This window comes from Patagioenas fasciata, chromosome 12 (genome assembly GCF_037038585.1).
Source record: "Patagioenas fasciata isolate bPatFas1 chromosome 12, bPatFas1.hap1, whole genome shotgun sequence".
Lineage (NCBI taxonomy): Eukaryota > Metazoa > Chordata > Aves > Columbiformes > Columbidae > Patagioenas > Patagioenas fasciata.
Genome location: NC_092531.1, coordinates 8,828,498 through 8,847,156, shown reverse-complemented (window position 1 = coordinate 8,847,156; position 18,659 = coordinate 8,828,498). Strand labels below are relative to the sequence as shown.

Sequence of the window (18,659 nt, the reverse complement as noted above, 5' to 3'; positions counted from 1 at the left end):
AAGACTTCTGGCTGATATGGTTTTTAAAAGGTGGACAGAAAACCTGATATTGCAAGAACCAGGAGTCCCCCCAAAACATCTGAAATTAGACAAATGCTGCATTTCAGTTCTGTTGCCCCAGCCCAGCCTATAGCTCCCTCCTGTGTGCCCAACAAGGAACTGGACACTTCTCAAATCTCAAAAGCATGGTAATAAGAATAGAATTTACTTAACATAGTCACACAGTCAAACTCGGCCTTTTAGTTATGGTAACAGTAAAACAGAGTAGTCTGAAAACACATAAGAACTCAAGGAAAATGTGATTTCCCTTTTTAGTTAAAGCTTCTGAAAGGCATCAGAGTACACAGTAAGAATTTCCCTACAGGTTGTACCCACAGCTCAACCTGGTGCATGTGGAGTAGGCAGCAGTTTATTATATTTGCCGTGGGTTACCTGCTAGCTGTACGCTGACAAGTGTAGAGAGAAATCGCAATCAGATGGTTTTTCTTTAAATGTCTGTCTTCATAGCTTTTTCACAGCATGTTAAACCAGGGAAGAGAGAAATTGGCTTAATATGAAACTGCGGAAAGCATTCAGCATTGCTGATGGTGTATGAATACGTAAACTGTAGTCTAGTTAAAACAGATTGTGATTGTTATTTGATACGTTAAGTGACATATATAACACCATCATCTTTTACTTAAGGTGAACAATAAATAGAACTATGCATTGATTTAAATAGTACATAGTTTGTCACCTAGCATTTCTCGCAGCCAGAGCCTTTCTTCTAGTCAGAATAGAGAGCTGGTACTGTTTGTACAGGCAGAAAAAGGGATTTGACATGGTGTGTGGACAAGTGAAGTACCTTAGCATGTCATTCCCCTGAAGGGCAGCCTGGCTGCTCAGTTAGTTGGTGAGTGAAGTAGATTCCATCTATAGCTGCCTTTTGTCTGCATGCTGCTTGGATTGGATTGCTTTAGAAAATTAGTTTTGAGAATACCAAGCTTAAAATACACAACTAGCTATGGGCCAGCAGCAGTTTAACTGACAGTAGTCAGGCGTATGCAGTGTTCTCGCAAACCAGTGATGTAAATGTGCCTTTCTGTATTCTTAGAAACTTAAATTTGTAATCTTCAGCAACATTCACTTATTGTAAGCAGCTTCTACTTCTCCAGTTAATATTTTTTGGGGTCAGAGTTATGTTCTCACTTCAGTATGTTCCTTTCAGCAACATTTGCTCTGTAACGTTAAGGTCTTGGGCAACGGCATCCAGCATGGTCCATTTGAGACACAGCCATGGGAACACAATGCAATCAGGTCAGTCTTGTTCATGCAGCAGGTGGTGACAAGGACTCAACAATATGCTCCGCTGGAACAAGTACATTGTAAATCCTTTCCTAATTTAAGTTTCTCCCACTGCAAACCCAGATGGACAGTATGAACACTTCGTTGTGGCAACACAAGTATTTCTCTTCCTGGTGGAGAACTTTGCTTATCCGCTGTATTCTATTCAGTGTGGTGTCAAAAAAACGTTAAAAAGAAGAAAAAAAAGTAAAAAAAAAGAAAAAAGTAACTGAGCACTGAACCAGTAACATATACTGCACCTGGCCTAGTATTACATTTTTAACCTTACTTGTATATCCTATATTTATCTACTAGCGTGGGGGGGGGGTGGGATATCTCATTTCATTTAAGCCAAATGTTTCTTTTCTACTTACTGCTGATCATAGTACACACTAACTGGCAAGAATTGTTTTCTTGCTTGTGACTGCTCTGCAAGCAACAACTGCTCTCTGCAGTTCAAAGACTTGCGTATTTTTCACCAAAATCCGTCTGATCAAAGGTTGTCCTTTTGTTAGTGATCGTTCAGCCACGTATACAACTGGAGATGGGATTTACGTCAAACAGAATGGCAAAATGTCCAGCTCTCAGAGGATACTTTGCTTTAGCGTGTTGTTCAGTGAGCTAAGTGCAGTATGCAAAACTCTAAGGCACGTGCAGGCAGAGCTCCTTCTCGGGGTCTGGCCAGAAGGTGCTTTCCAGGTGGTGACAGATGTCGGGGGGGGGAGAGTTTGAAACTTTCAGACAGGGGCAGTGGACTTGTATCAAAAGCAGGAGGCCATTTGTAAGGATTTTGCTAAATCAGTGGAAAGCATAACACGTGGTGGTCAAAAGTTTCCCCAATAATGTTTCATTACTGATGTGTCTTGTGTCTTACTGATGAGGTAATCAGCACCTTGAAAATTGATTCCAATGTGCTTTAGGATATCCTCAAGTACTGTAGTGCCATAGTTGTAATTGTTTACCATTAAAAGCTAGTGTGTAATTTTCAGTGAGGATTACTGACTGTGCTCATCTTGCGTGTTTCTGGAGCATTTCCAGGTTGAATGTGAATTATATCTCATTCACACAGTGTGTTTATGGAAAATGTGCCATTAAAGTGTCTCCTTTCCTTAGAAAATGAAACTCCTCTTGTGCTTCTACAGGTGTGCAGAATATCATTAGTGTAAATACGTCGAACACAGATAGTAAACTATTTTAACTTGTTCTCAGGAAAACAAAATACAGCAAAGAGAAGTGTTCCCAGTATTTAACACCTCTACCAAAACTTAGTACCTACGCCCAAAGAGGACCTGCCATCCAGTTTTAAAGGCCTTGTCACCCATTTTTACGTCAGATTCTGGCGTGTGTCCTCTGTGTGGTTAGAGTCCGTCCTAGCAATGGTAATTTTGGTTTCTTACAAATAATATTCCTGTGTTTCTTACCACTCTGATCAGTCTCGGCTGTTTAAAACTGCTCAAAAATGAAGGTAAGTTCTGAGAAGGATGAAGGGACAGAGTAAGAGCTGAAAAATACTAATATGAGAACAAAGAAGAACAGCTGCTGGCACACTGTTTAACTGCTGTTTTCCAGTGACTGGCTTACCTGGTACGTGAAATCATCTGCCATCCCTGTCCCTTTCCTGGCTTCATGAAGCACCGATGCCACCGCCCACCGGTGGGGAGCAGGAGCCTCTCCTCATTTCAAGGGAAATATTAAATGACAAAGGATATGAAACCAAAAAGACTGGCAGTTGTTAAGCACAGCTTACCGTACACAATGGAAAATTAATAACTCTGAAGAATTAAAGAGATCTGCAATTGCTGGTTTTTTGAGTCACTGCATACACGTTACTCAAGCCCAGATGAGAAGCTAAATTAATTGTTGCAGACTGCAAATGGATTTCGAGTCTTGTTTTTCAGAGTTGGTTTTCAAACTGCATTCTCAGGGTAAGAAGCAAAAGGTGAAACTTTTGGTCTCCCTCAACCCTGTCATATATTGAAACAAACCCAATTAAAATATGTAGGTTCATAAAATCACCCAGCTACTAAAAATGTGCAAGCCACTTCAAAAATTCCTGCAGGGCTGTTTTGCTGTTGCTACCTACTAATCAGTTGAATGTATTATTTTCCTGTGTTAACACAAGATAGATGGGCATATACTACCTTGAGCATTTTTAGTTCACAAATGTGAAAGTTGCAGGGCTGTTGATTGGTTTAATTCCAGCCTCCCCCTTGCTGTAGCTTTATTTTTCTTCCAGGAGGGACTTACAGCTACAGTTTCTTCCTTTACTGGAAAACCAACACTTCTATTCCTAAAGCAGTTCCATATATTCTTTCCCCACCAAAAGTTCCAAGGCTACAATCACGAACTAAACCACACACTGAACAGCACAAGAAAACTTGTGAAACTCGAGTTAATAGAAGACATCTCTTAAAAGCACACGCCTCCGAGCAGCTAAACATAGACCTGCTGTTCCATGCATGGCTTCCTGTGTACCATTACTTTCCTCACGCAAAAGGTGGGTAAATAGCTAGCGGTGTTTATTCAAATAACTGTAAGGGAAACTGCCCAGAAGTCTGAGGCTTGTAAATTGAAGCTGCAGGCTCTGTGTGTGTGGTGTGTGTGTGTGTGTGTGCTTTAAAACAGCCAGGGAACTGTTCAGCTCATTTCACAACCTGTTTGTGAACGTTCATTATCCAATGTAACAGTCCCTGAGCGTGAAACCGAAGTGGAACCTTAGAAAAATCAGTGAACAAATCAAGGCTAAAGTCGTTCTACACTGCAAAGACAAACTTCTGCTCAGAAGGCGGAATGCTCCAAACCTGAGAGGCTGGCAAAGCTATTCCTTGCAGCTGTGGCTACACCCCCTCCATCCCCAGCCCCCAGTTCATTAACGCTGCACAAGAACCTCACAAAACTTCAGGAGTGCCTAAAAGGAAAGAAATCCCTTTTAAGGAAGCGTTTCTTGACAGCCAAGTGCTGCTATTCTACATGCCTATTCCATTCCCTTGGAGAAACAACAACAGTTGGTTGCATGCATGTTTCTTTCCTCTGTTCTTCGTGTCTGCACCAGTTGTTTGCCAAAAATAAACACCATTCCACAACCATATATGTACAACAGGCTCCTGGTGCTCCGGAGCCCCTTCCAGCAGTGCCGTTTCTCCAGAAGGCCAGCGACAATCTTCTTTCTAACTCACTATGCATATAACCCAGCTGAATCGGGAATGCCTTTTACATCTGTTTTCTTTTCTGGACAAAAATAGTAGGAAAAGTTTAGCAGAAACATGTCACCAGTTGCTAGAAGTGTTTCAGGATCCTTCACTGTGGTGTTTGTTGAACTTTCATTCTCCAGCGGAACTGAAGAAGAATAATTTTCTCCTGGGACCTGCCTTAAAGTACTTATCCATCTGCTGGTATTCAGAGAGAGTCAAGGTGTGTAACATTGAGGACTGGATGAAAAACCATTTCCAGAAAGACTTCTGTAACAGGCATGAAAACACTGTCAGTGACTTTTTACTAGAAGTTTGCAACAGGTATGTTCTTTGGCTGTGAAACTCTACCTCTGCTGTATTTGAAATGAGAATTGAGAGCTATTTACTCCATACATCCTACCTGAAATGGAGCACTTGAATATGTGAGTGCTTTGACTTTGCAGTTTTGATATAGTATTAAATTTGTTTTATAGTGGCAATAGTGTATACTTCTTACTGACTTTCCTTAAGCCCGTTTTTCCTTATTTTTTATTTTTTAAGAGTGAATAATTAATATGGGAAAGTGCAGTACTGCCTATTGCTTAACTGAAATGTATCAGTGCAGCAGTGCAAAGCAGTCGGGGGTGCAGGAGGGGGCTAGAGGAAAGATGTCATTTCAAATAGTGAATAGGTGTCATAACAAAACTAAGTTCATTAAACGTGTTACTAAGGACCAAATTTGTTTCATTTTGAGAAATAAGTGCTTCTTTTGTACTGAATTTTCTAAGTTTTTTATAAACTTCTAAGGAACCCGGTGCCAGTCCTGAGCTGTGTGCCCAGCCAGCCCTCGGCTTTGTGCCACAGCACAGAAGGCAAAACGTTCTGTTGGGGAGGAACAGCTTTAAAAACCAAACGGATTTCAGGACACTGACGGGACAGGTTTTCTTGGTGAGAAGCAGCAACAGTGCAGTCTCAAAGCAAGGACTGAAATGTGCATTCGAAACAGAATGTTAAGTTGCAAGTACAGACTTGAGAACTGTTTTAGAACAACTGATAAAAATTTGGATTAATCAGCGAAGTATCATTAGGAAGCACATCTGTGCCTATAAACAAGCGTGTTGGAGGAAGTAGTCTCTCATTTAGGTACTGGAATATCTACCATGAGGCCACACTCAAATATTTACATTTTTTTTTGCAGTCACAAATTAGGATTCAGAAAGAGGATGCAAGACCGCAGCTTTGCAGAAGTAGTTCAAGTGCCTTTCTCCTCTGCAGAATCCATAATCCCAAACTGGTTGCTGGACAAAAATTCAAAGCAAAGCCTGAGTAGTAAGCCAAGTCCATAAAAAAATCCACAGATGTCTTTCAGCCTGACATGGGTTTGTTTCCACAAGTTAAACTGAACTCCTAAAGACAGTTCAATATTGGTAGTCACCCCTGCTCCCTTCTCATCCATTTTAGCTTTCTTAAGACAAGTTACTGCCTTTTATTTTGCAGCAACCCATTGAAAGTATTTCTATCTGAACAAAACGGTTGGCGTTCTGTGCAGAGAAGGAAGCCACAAGAGATGGCAGGTCAGAGCCTTTCGTGACCTTGCCTACTTTCAAACATTTCTTTTTCTAACTGTTCATAAGTGTAAAGGAAAAGAGAGGTCATGCAGCTGACATGATCTTGCTCAGAAGGTGAAGTCAAGCAGCAGCTGGGGGCTGGAGGGGGTGTGGAGAAAGAGGAATGTTCCATGTAGGAGTTTTTAAGAAGCACACATGCTGCGGTGCTGGCCCAGCCCCGTGTTTGCCCCGTTGCTGCTGTGCACCCCAAACCCAGCACAGGCTGAGCACAATTCAGCTCCTACAGGAGGGAGGCGGGCTGACAGTTCCGTACAAAGGTCCCACAAGGTCACCAGCACTGCTGCCATCATTTTTCCTCACAATGGCGGAGTCTAATGAAGCCCTGAGCCATCAGAGAAACAGTAAGCTGCACTGAGCTAATGGCTGGCTCAGCTGAACTGCTGCTCCCTGCAGAGGTATAAGCCAGACACCAAACACTGGCCTTGCAGGTGTGTGCACAAGAGTCCTCGCAAACATTTCTAGTCAGCACAACAGACGTAGTAACTGGTCTGCTCCAGTTTCGCACACAAGGACAGTCAGTGTAAGTCATCACACAGTGACTTGGAACAGGCTCTTTCTGCACCTTCCCAGATCTACCCAAGTAACAACAAAATAAAAGCTTTTTTTTGTTTGCTGCGTCGCTGTTTAACAGCAAAGTTCTTACCGGTTTCAGTGATTTGAAGGAAGGTTGAAGAGTTGTGTGGGGTTCAAACATCAGCACTCTCAGGTAGTGGCTGGCACCTAATTCAGGAAACCCAAGGAGCTGAAACACCCATTAATCCCTGTAAAATCAAAAGCAGGAATGTCTGTCTTGCCCACGCTCAGCATGTGCACACAGCACCCTCTTCACTCTGTTGTCCTCCAGTCCGTCCTGACTTAAATCTCGCCCCTGCTGGGTCTTCCTTTGCCGCACTTGGAGAAGCGCAGCACCGTGCAGCTCCTTAAGAAAAAACAGTGCAGCTGCAGCTTAAATAGGCATTTGCATCCCCTTCTCCACTATGTCAACTGAGCTATAGACATTGCTACCAACAGGAAAAGCTATGGTTAAGTTTTGCAATTAGTAAAGCTGAGAATTAAGATCTATTTTAACTATGTCCCCACTTAAACCCATGCTTTCTTACCCCTCCTGATGGAAGAGGAGGTATTTTTCTAACTTCTGTATTTATTCTTGACAATACGAGCCTCTCCAAGCTCCATGATTTATTTTCCCCCTCATCTCACCTGCAACAATCATGTTTTCAGATGTCCAAACCTGCTGTCTCTGACGCTGTCTGGATGTGGCCACATTACAGACGATTGCATCTTGCTTCTCCTCAAGAACTGCCCAAACCTCAAGACACTCAAACTGGAAAACTGTGTGCGGATCACTGACCGGACACTGGAAGCGGTGACCCTGTACGGGGGATCGCTGCAGACGCTCCACGTGGATTTCTGCCGGAACATAACACGGACCGGTCTGGAGAGAGTCAGGGAAAAACGTCCTTCGGTAACGCTGAGAGCGGAGAGAAGTGCTGACATGATTCCAGACAATAAGCCAGAAAAAAAGTTGACGCTTGAAAAGGCATCGCGAAAATTGGTTCAGCTTTAAGTGCAACAAATTGTATAAACTGGGACCATGTGGGTGTTTTACCTCACTTCCACTCTCCTCTCAGGTAGTGTAGCTTCAACAAACCGCAGCTACTTTCCTGCTTTTGGGTTTAAGTCCAAACAAATGGCTGTAAAGGCTGCGGCGTCTCCACTGGGGCAGTCTCGAGGAAAAACTGTTTGCTTTCTGTTCTTTGAAACTGGAAAACCCTGCATCGCTGCCATGAATGCCAGACATGATTGAGACTGAAAGCTTCAACTTTGAACCCCTCATGTCACGGATGAGCAGAATGCCCCTCACTCAGAAGAGAAGCAGCAATATGTTGTATTGCGATAAAAATGATAATTTGACAGAGTTCAATAAACTTGATAGAATTCTACAAATTTTAACAGTGCTTTGACAAGGTTTAGTAAGCTTGATGGCAAGGTTCCCCTTACTGATTAGTGCATGGAAGAAACATACAAAGGTGAATGGAGTTAGAACTGAGTTTGAACAATTCATGCAGAGTCAGGAGACGCAAAGAGAACCCTCCGGTTGAGTCGTGAGGTTGGGACCAGACCCCCTCGCTTTCTACACTCCTTATGTAATGGGAAAGGGCATAAAGCCACTGCAGACAGAGTCACTGTATAATTTACATCAGTTTCAGAGAGAGAGTTATTAACAAATATCTGTGAAAGGATATATCCGTGTGGTCATCCCATCTCCTGAGGCCGACAAGCACACCACCTAAGATGTTTCTAGCAGAAGCAGAGTACCTGACAACCGACACTTGCTCAGCGATTAACATTTGTAGCCGATTTGTTAGGCTTATTTGTTAAATGAGGGATGCACGGCAACGTGTGCAAAACACAGTTTTACCCTCTGCATGATGTACTTTGACAAGATATGCAAAGGTTTTTTGAAGTTGACATTAAAGGAAGCGCAATATGATCAAATACTAGTTTACATAACTAACCTACAGGAAAAGACAGTGACTTACAACCCATAGCTTTAAATGTTAAATTAGGAACACGCTACAGTCCAGACCTACAGAAACACCCTGTTTCTCGCTGCAAAATACAAACCAAATAGCTATTTTCATCCCAAACCACAAGGCTGTGACTTTCTTCCATCCAGCTCTGCTACACGGAAGTGAAACAACTTCTTTTGTTTTTTTAATAAAGGGTTGTCGTGGCATCGTCTGCAAAATTTGACACAAAGGCTGGCACAGTTTAATTCTGCTGTATAGAATTTGCCTTGCTAGAACACACTGGGATTTGATTGTGGTATCGAGTACTCACGACCGGTAACACCGCGTTCCAAGAGTCTTCACACACTTGCGGGTTTCCACCTGAGGAAAGGTGAACGTTTCTGAGCGCCGCCTCACCCGGTCAACCGTACTGCAGTTACCTCCCAGCACTTGTACTTCTTGAGTCTACCTCAGTATAACAACACAGGAGAAACATTGTGAGGTTTGAATTATTCAGGTTTTTTGTTTGAACTACAGCATGCTTTTTTAAAAGGCACCCCAACTCAAACCCCACACTTTATTTTAATAGACTATATTCCTAGGGCTTATTCTTTCCTCTGTGACAACTGATGAGCTAGCTATGAACTCCCAAAAACATTCTTTATGTGGTGCATCAAAAATGCTCTCAACAGAAGTGAATATACTTACTCCTCCTTTCCATTCTGCCTAATTGAGCCACAGATATCTTTTGGTACTCTCTGATTTGGCTGAGCTAAGAAATAAATCACAGCATTACAGAAACTTGGTCAAGCAGAGCTGAAATTCTAGAGAAGGTCTCACCAGGTCTGACTATCTGTAAGAAATGCTCACCCCAAAGACAAATAAAATAATTCCATTGTTTCTTCACAACTTAAAGATATTTAATGGCATGACACTGTAATGTTCTGGTATTTCATGAAATTAGTTCTAAAATCTAAGACCCTTATGCACTACACAGTAAGGAATGAAACTGGAAGCGCAGACAGGAAGGACAGACGTTAACCTTTTCTTCAGTTCCAAGCCTTTTGAGTTCTTTTAAAAGTTCTCTTATCATTGCTGAGACATTTTTTACTCTCCGCAGCCCCTGACTCTGACTAACCATGGAGAGGAAGGCTTGTTACCTATCATTTTAAGAAAATATGAAAAAAAAGGTGTCATAAACCAACCTGTCTACTTGGAAGCCACATTAGGTTATCACACACAAGTGGCAATCAAGACCCATTTATATTCTTAACAGTCCTGAATTCGTATCACTTTTCCTCCCCTTTATTTCAATGCGATTAAACAGATGCAAACCCCAAGACTGAAGACTAGCACAAGAAGAATAGAATTTTAATTTATAAAATATTTTTTATTGAGTGGATACATTTGGGTTGATGCTTTCTATCAATTTGAGGATATAAGTGCTGGACAGCAAAATATTTACTGCCTAAAAGACAGTTTTCCAGTGGAGGAAACGGCTTAAGACAATCTGAATAAGGTAAAGCTCTAAATATAAAATATACAGCTACATTAGTGGGTTTAGAATACTTTCATCGTACAAATCTTGGGACATACACATCCCACCAGCGTAACTCATGCGCCCTCTCCTGGCAGTTTTCCTTTCCAAAAAACCCACAAAAGGTCTTGGTAGCAGCAGATCATGTTCACTGGGGTTTTTTTTTGGCACCTCTTCTCACACATTTCTGTGTATACTATGCAAACACAAACCCGCTATTTTTCCCAACAATATTAAGTCTGCGATGTCCCTGAAGCAACCGATCTACTGTGTACATTGACATTTGCTGTATCGCATCTGCACAGTGAGCGTGAGGCTTTCATAAGGGAACCTCCTGCACACACAGCACTGTGCACCTGGCTGTCAGCAGACACAACAGCTGCGACACGAACACGAAGCAACGGATCTGTTATACTACGTGTGTACAAAATGACCACCCTGTGTATGCTCGTTAAGCCCCAGAACCACCAAGGTTAACGCGTGCACGTTGTCCTGTGTGCACACACTACACCCCATGCTTTTCAAAGTGCCAAATCTCTTGCAAATACGAGAAGGGAAGGGGCAAGGTCACATATCTGCTTAATGTTAATTAAAAGGAGGAAACAGACGTACACAATTTAAAAAAGCATCACTAGTGCTCTACAATACAGCTAAAAAGCCTCATAATCCTGATGTCACAGGAGAATTTCCTTGATTAAAAATATCCCACTTGTAGATTGTAAACAGCAATTAAAAATCCTGTCAGATAAACCCTAATCCTTGCAATGGGGTCTGCTCTCCTTGGGCTGCAGAGGCTGCTCCCCGCACACAACCCTATGCCAGACACTGGAGAATCCCCAGGGTGCCATTTATTTTATAAAGATATTAACATGACTGGGTGGTTTCTTCCCCCTAGAGCTGACCCTGGGTCCTGAGGCTCTTAAGCCCCATGCTGGGCACAGAGGATCTGAAAGTGTCACCCTCCACACCATGCCCCGGAGACCTCACAGCAGAAGGACCCATGGTCTGGAGGTGGGACACATGGTCTGGACTTGGGACATATGGTTTGGAGCTGGGACACATAGTCTGGAGGTGGGACACATCTCTATGGATCTTACAGAGCTGGTTGCTACCGAAAAAGCAAGGGAGAAAACTGCAATTGGCTGAACAGCAAACTCAATATCCCTCCTGGCAGCAAGGCACCCCATCCAGCACTTAATTAGTTAATTAGAGCAGGGAACTGAGTGCTCACAGGTGTTGCCAGTTGCCCTGAGGACCTGAGCATCCCCTGGACTGAGGGAGGTGTGGGCTATAAAAGGCCCTGGGCAGGAGGTGCTCTTTGTGCTGGACCCTGGTGGGCAGGATGAGGCCTGGAAGCAGCCTGGGGTTTGCTCTTTTCTGCTGGGTTTTGGGGGAGGTGACTGCTTACAGCCCCTGGCGCCTCCCTGGACGGGAGGCAGAGCTCTGGGGGTACAGAGGGGACGGGGGGCAGCCCCGTGCCTTTCCCCGGCCCTCCCCCTGGGCGTGGGTGGACATCTCGCAGCTCCAGGCTGCTGCCCCTCTGCACCCCGTGGCTGTGCAGTGCCAGGAGGCACAGGTGGTGGTCACGGTGCACAGGGACCTCTTTGGCACGGGGCGGCTGGTCAGGGCTGCGGAGCTGACCCTGGGCTCGGCTGCCTGCCTGCCTGCGGCACAGGGCTCTGCTGATACTACCGTGACCTTCGTGGCCGGGCTGCACGAGTGCGGCAGCACCCTCAGGGTAAGGCTGGGACCCGAGGGTGGGGAGCTACATCTTGGCGTGCTGAGGCTGGCAGGGGGCTGTGGTGTATTTGGTCTTGGGGAAATGACCAAAGCCTTTCCTAGCAGCTGAACATCTTAGTCTGCTTTCCAAGGGCGGTAGAAGCTGGGCTGTCTTCTCTGGGAATGTGTGTGCAGTGAAGAGTGTGCAACAGGCAGAGAAACTGGTTGTTTCCTGGTGAATATAGATGTGTCTGAACCTTCCAGAAGAAACATCTCAGCTCTGGGTCTCTGGGCTTAAATGTGCTGCTCTGTGTGTGTCGCTGAGGAACACTGACTGAATAATGTGCCTTGTCTTTCCCTAGGTGACTCCTGATGCTCTGGTCTACAGTACCAGCTTAAACTACAAGCCAGTTCCTGCTGGCAACCCCGTCATCATTCGCACCAGCCCTGCCGTGGTTCCTATCGAGTGCCACTACCCAAGGTGAGCTGATGGAGGTGGGTACCAAGCAAGCCCTTCTGCTGCCCCAGAGCATTTAACCATGGGCATCTCTTCCCCAGGAGGGCGAACGTGAGCAGCAATGGTGTCAATCCCACATGGATGCCTTTTCGTTCCACCCTGGCCTCTGAGGAGAAGCTGCCCTTCTCCCTGCACCTCATGAATGGTAGGTTTTGCATGAGGGTCTCCTCTGGTGCATGTCACCCTGGACTGGCCATGCTTCTGCTGGGTGGCACAGCTGGTGCTGTTATCACCCCAGTGCTCCTGGAACATCTGGGGTTGGGTAGAGTTTTGATGAGTACCCAGGGCTTTGTGCCCATTAAGGTTTCCTTGGGGGGAAGCAGTGAAGCACAAGCTGCTGCCTGGTGACCTCTCTCCTTCCAGATGACTGGAGTGCTGAGAGAGTCTCCACCGTGTTTCAGCTGGGAGAGGTCCTCCACTTCCAAGCTGCTGTCAACACAGAGAACCATGTACCTCTGAGGCTTTTTGTGGATAACTGTGTGGCCACCCCAACCCCAGCCAGGAGCTCTTCTCCCCAGTATGCCTTCATTGACTTCAGTGGGTGAGAGCTGGCTGTGCCCTTGTTTACAGGTACCTTTCTGCAAGTGATGGATATCTCTGACAGTGAGATCATCCTGACCCTTGCTCTTGTGTCTAGGTGCTTGGTGGATGGGCAACTGGATGATGCCAGCTCAGCTTTTATATCCCCAAGGCCCAGGCCAGATGTGCTTCAGTTTGCAGTAGATGCGTTCAAGTTCGCAGGAGGCGCCAGCAACCTGGTAAATCCTTCCTAAAGCAAGCGAACTCCCTGGTCTAGGTGGGGTTGTAGCCTCATGCCATTAACAATGTCAATGTGGTTTCATCTAAATTACATTCCCCAGGCAACTGCCTCACAGCAGCCTCTGAATGAGATCACTCTGTATTACTGCTTCTGGGTCACAGTCCTCTGAGCTGAGGATCTTCCTTGGAGACCAGTTCTGATACTGGTCAAGACAAACCCTTCTGATGAACTTCAATATCTGAATCCTGGAGTGGCTTGAAGGAAGCAGGGTGGGGTTGAACTGCTTCAGGGAGATGGTGATCCTGTTAGAGACCAGCTTCATGGTGCATGTGAAAGCCTGATCCCTCTGTTCTGCCTGGCCTCCCCAGATCTACATCACCTGCCACCTGAAGGTTTCCCCGGCTGACCGAGATCCAGACCCTCTGAACAAGGCTTGCTCCTTCAACAAAGCCAGCAACCTGTGAGTAGTTGGAACACTGTCTTGACCAGAGGCAAAGAGCTTGGGCTTCTCATTTAGTGTGTGCCACCTTTCAGGAAGGAGGGATTTGTTATCTGCATTTGGGAGGGTTTGGGTCTCTCTTGGGAGACCTCAAAGCATGTGAGGGATTCCTACCACAGGGTGGGCTGGTGACCAAGCTCTTTTCTAGCTGGGATCCTGTGGAAGGCACCCAGGATATCTGCTCCTGCTGTGAGATGAGGAACTGTGGCTTTGCCAGCCACTCCAGAAGGCTCCACGCTCCCTCCCGATGGCAGGGAGGACGTGTCCGGAGAGAACAGCCCTCTGAACTTGGTAGGACTTTGCTTGCTTCTGGGGCTATTGGCCATCGTGACAACTTGCTCAGAGCTGGGTGGCTGGAGATCCTTCATGACCTGTTGGCTCCTTTGTGCTGATCCAAGCATTGGGAGAGCCAGATGTCCAGACAAGTTTGTGAGAGCTTTGATCCTGTCTTTCAGATCCCTTGGTGAGAGAAGCAGATGTTGTGGTTGGACCTCTCTTCATCCACAGCTGGCAGGATCACCCAGTTAAGAGGACACCTCCACAAGGTAGAGCAAACCTGGGGAAGGGGGGTGGTTTGTGTGGTGGGTCCTGGCTCTGACCATAACCACCTCCTTGCTTCTCCTTCCTAGATGCAGGTCGCTTGTGGACATTATTGGAGCTGGCTGCAGTTGCTGCTGGTTTAGTCATGGTGATCCTTGCTGTTGTAGGAGCTCTGTCTGCCTGCCAGAAACCCAGCAACCCTCTTTAAGTCACTTGTTTCAACTTTTGTAGTATGTCCAATAAAAGAAAAAAATTAATTGAAGGATTGTGGGAGGCTTTGTGGGGGGATTGGAGAACTCTTTGTGGTTTCTTGTCTCTAGAATTATGGAGTTGTGTTTTAGTCCCAAAACATTTTACCTTCTTGTGGAGCTTCTTGGGTCTTCTCCATGCTGGTAACTCTTCACTCAACCACCTAAGGGTGTATGAAGACTTGGACCACTCTCCTCCAGCCTGAAGCTGCTTCTGGGAGAGAAATCCAGTTTTTCTGGATGAGGAAAGGAGAAGTCAAGCTTTGCTGGCTGAGGAGAGGAAAACAACTTGAGACTTGGTGGGCTGGGTACTTCTTGGGACAGAGGGAGGCAGGAGTTTCAGTCCCTGGACTGTTTACACAGTTACATGTAACAAACCTTGGATTAAAGGTATTAATATAAACAGTCCTTGGGGCAGGGATTGCAATTTCTGCCCCCACTTCCCCCTTCAGAAAGGGGCTTTTTTTCCTTCCATTGCCTTGAAGTTTGTGCTCTTCTGCTCAGCAGAGCAGCTGTAAGGGCAAGATGTTCCTGCTCTAAACCCAAGACTTCTTGTTCTCTGTAACGGTGGGAAACCACTGTTGGGGTATGGAATGGAACATCCCTCAGATGGAGCCAGCGGGATGCTTGTTGAAGCCCTGACAGGGGAAAAGAGGTAGAGACACTCAAAAGAGTGGACAGAAACTCTAATGATGAGGCTTGAGAACAAAAAGGGTTTATTTTTAAGCAGTTTTCCCTGTTCTCTGGCTGTGAGGAGCTGGGTAATGCCCAGCCCTGCTCCTGGGGACTGGGATACAAACTGGGGATGGGTGTAGCACTAGTGTGTTTCCTTGAAGGCAATAAAACAAACACAAGCCAAAGGGCTGGGGAAGGGCAGCAGAGAGAAAAAAAAGAGAGCCTGTGCCTTTGTGGCTACTGAAGTCATGGCTGAGGCCAAAATGGGGGTTATTTGGCCGTGGCTTGTGTTGTTCACCACTGACCCAGCAGTAGCTGGTGAAACATGCTCACTACTGACACAAGTGTGGCCAAACATCCTGGTCCCAGCCCTGCTGGGGTGTTGGTGGGATGCTGAAAGCCCCCGTTTTGGCTGGGGGTTTGAGCATGTGGGCTCCCTGTCCCCCTGGCACATCAGCATCCAAACAGAGGGAATGGGATGGGCCTTGACTGGGGTCACCAACACAGCTCTCCCCACCCCGTCACCTCCCCAGCAGCCTGGAAAAGCCCCTTCTCACCTTAGAACCTGAATGGGCTGCTTTGTGCTCATCTGCGACTTCTGCTGAGTTTTCTAAACAGCTTCCCCAAACAGGCTGAAGAGGATGTTCTCTCTTGCCTTGGGCAGCCTGGGACCAGGGGGTTCTGGCACCCCAGAAATGGCTGGGTCGTGCCTCCCCTCTCCCAGTACCCTAAGGGTTGACCTGTGGGTGCCCAGCATCCCCAAAGAGGAGCCCAGGGCCAGACAGCTCCTGGCTCTGGGGGATATAAAGGCTGGAGGAGCAGCCCTGGCTGCTTTTGGTACTGATTCTTGGGCACACTTCATGGGTCTTCGTAGAGAGAAGCTTGTTTGCACCAGATGCATCAACTACATACCTAGTAGAATCCTGTAATTTCTTTGGCAATGACTTTTAATGATAAAACTTAATTTATTGTCAGGTTCCACGGTCTGTCTTTTGCATTTTCTGTTACTTATTTTTGACATTGGTTCCAGTGTTGGGCAAACGTGTTTTTCAGTGTTCTTTTTCCCTTCAAACTGGAAAAGAGAGACTCTTGTTTGCTTACTCAGTTACTGATGTTTTTGTTTCCCTAGGGTGAAACTTGGAATTAAAAAGAAAAATTGATGGGGGAAGGCAAAGTAACTTGCAAAATATGTTAGGAATTGGATGAAGGGGTAAGTTGTCTTTTGTTTTTCAAGTCTCTAGGAGTCTAGCCTGGCAGTATTAATGGCTCCTTATGCTTATTACCTAAAATCTGGGTTCCTGCTCAAGCTTCCCAGGTGTCCTTTTGATGAGATCCACTAAGTATTGTGGTTGTGCTGTAACTCTCTATTGGACCCAGAGATAATCTTGTGTAGCTCTGGCCAAGCGGGCCAGACCAAGAACAGAGCGGAAGGTGTTGTGTGCCTTTTGAGAGCTACACAGAGAGTTCTGCTGCAGAATTCCATACAAGTAGGAATTGCAGTAAAAAATGCTGGTTGTCTGTTCACAAAATTTGAGATGCATGGGCTAATATGTATTATTTTGGTTATGGAATTGAGTGTTTTAGGACTGGACGTGGTTCTGCTCTGTTTGCAATGCCAGCTGGCTGACAGTTGTGACAGCGTAGCAGCAAATGCAAAGTAAGGGAATTTGATGGAGAGCGGGTATGTCAGACCGAACTTTGTGTAGCCAGGTAAGTTTTTGTGATTTCTGCAGCTGTTGGCACATGTAATATTTATTCATGGATAATATTTAACTGAAAAAAACGTTATTAAGGTATTTGTAAGGAAGTGGGACAGCGATGTTTTTTTCCCCATGAAAAAAATATGATGCCTTTTGGAAGTTTGCTTGGCAGTTTGGTTATTTTATTATGTAACTCAAAGTATATTTGTTGGTTGGAAAGAGCAACCAGTTTTGATGAATCCTTTCTCTTTTCAGACTGGGACACAACAATTTTGAGTGATGAATCACTCCTAAATACTGTGTCCAGATTTGTCCTTGCAACTCCTCTGAAGCACGTGAGTTTGCTTTGCCAAGCTTGTGGTGAGAGGAGGCAAATAACTTAAAAGCTGAAGCTGAACTTTAAAAGCAGCTTTAAAAGAAAGCTTGCATGATTTTTTTCCTTTCTGGATCTCTGAATTAGGAGTCTATTAATCTGTAGTACGTGTGGTATTAAATCAGTTGAAGGAAATGACTGACAGTATTTGACTCAAGCACAGCCTGAGCCTGATTTTACCTGTAAGCACAGCACTAGTACGCTGCACTAGAAAAGCCTACAACTTAGATGTTTCTTAGCTGTGTTGACCTGGTCACAGCTTAGTCCGGCTGCCATTCCTGAACCCAACTGAGTTCTCTGGGCCTCTGATCTCTGTCCAACTCTGTCCCTCGCTCTTCCCCTTCCCTGCCTCATTCACCACCGTTTCCTTCCTCCCTGGCCAGATTCTCTGCTTAGTCCCAACGTTAAGGCTACTGCTCCTTGTCAGTCCTACATGAAGGGTAGACATGATAGGACTGGGCCTGAAACCAGCCTGGTGACAACTTCTGAATTGTTTTATTAAGCCTGGTCAGAATTGATGATGGGAGTGATGATTGAATTGCCCAGGGTTAGGGACTGCAGCCTCATCAATATCTTGCAAAACAATAGCCAAGTCAATGGGCTGCGGGAGCCACATTGAATGTTTCTGTGCCCTGAGCTGCCTAAAGCTCATTCATCTGTTGAGAAATGGGTTCGTCACTGCGGGGTGAGCAGCGCAGCAGTGAACAAGCTGGATGGGCTTGTTGAATGAGGAAAGGGCTGCAGCTGGGGTGTCTCTGTGGGGTAAGGGCTCCTCAAGTGTCCCACCGGCTTGTATGGCCCCACTTGGAGACCTCCCTCCCACCCACAGCCACCCTGTGACAACCCCCCTCCAAGCCAGAGCAATAAGGAAGAATCAGAGTCTGTTAGGTTTTTTTTTTAGGGCAATAAATAACTTTATTGAATTAAGCAAATCTCCTGAAATGATATACAATATACTCCTTGCTTGATTGGCTGGTAGTGATAATGCATTGCTCAGTCTAGACCATTAATAAAATGACTCCCTGCTGATGCTGAGCAAGGTGCTTTGGGACCCAGGAGCTGTCCCCTGAGGGGCCCAAGGGCCACCACAGAGCACTGCTGTCACTCCCTGTGCTCAGCGCCTGGGAAACTGAGGCACACGTGGTGACATGAACCTCGCACGTCGTGTCCTCTGGGGAGGCGTGGGTGGGGAGGGGGATGCCACTTCATGCTGTGATGCCCCCACAGGTGTCCAGGTGAGGGGCTGGTCCTCCCCACGTTCTTTATTTCAGCCCCAGCCATAAAGATTTTATTTCAGCTCCAGCTCTCCATCATTTCGGCTCCAGCTCTGCCTCATGTCAGCTCTGGCCCTAAAGTATTTCAGCTCCAGCCCTGTGAGATTCCAGCTCAGGGATGTTTCAGCTCCATACGCAGCCCTACAGTCTTTATTTCAGAGCTCAGGCTGCAGCGCTGATTTC

The 18,659-nt window shown here is 45.7% G+C and overlaps 2 protein-coding genes across 2 annotated transcripts; both read left to right on the top strand.

The window, feature by feature from the left end:
* Positions 1–2,581: 2,581 nt before the first annotated feature.
* Positions 2,582–8,068, top strand: FBXL22 (F-box and leucine rich repeat protein 22). Its single transcript, XM_065847745.2, has 2 exons — positions 2,582–4,835; positions 7,343–8,068. The coding sequence occupies exons 1-2, from the start codon at positions 4,501–4,503 to the stop codon at positions 7,686–7,688; spliced, it is 681 nt and encodes a 226-aa protein (XP_065703817.1). The 5' UTR covers positions 2,582–4,500; the 3' UTR covers positions 7,689–8,068.
* A 142-nt stretch (positions 8,069–8,210) lies between these two features.
* LOC136106822 (zona pellucida sperm-binding protein 3-like) lies at positions 8,211–14,414 on the top strand. Its single transcript, XM_065847464.2, has 9 exons — positions 8,211–11,909; positions 12,253–12,371; positions 12,449–12,552; positions 12,771–12,948; positions 13,045–13,165; positions 13,536–13,627; positions 13,815–13,957; positions 14,122–14,211; positions 14,296–14,414. The coding sequence occupies exons 1-9, from the start codon at positions 11,514–11,516 to the stop codon at positions 14,412–14,414; spliced, it is 1,362 nt and encodes a 453-aa protein (XP_065703536.1). The 5' UTR covers positions 8,211–11,513.
* The last annotated feature ends 4,245 nt before the right edge of the window (positions 14,415–18,659 follow it).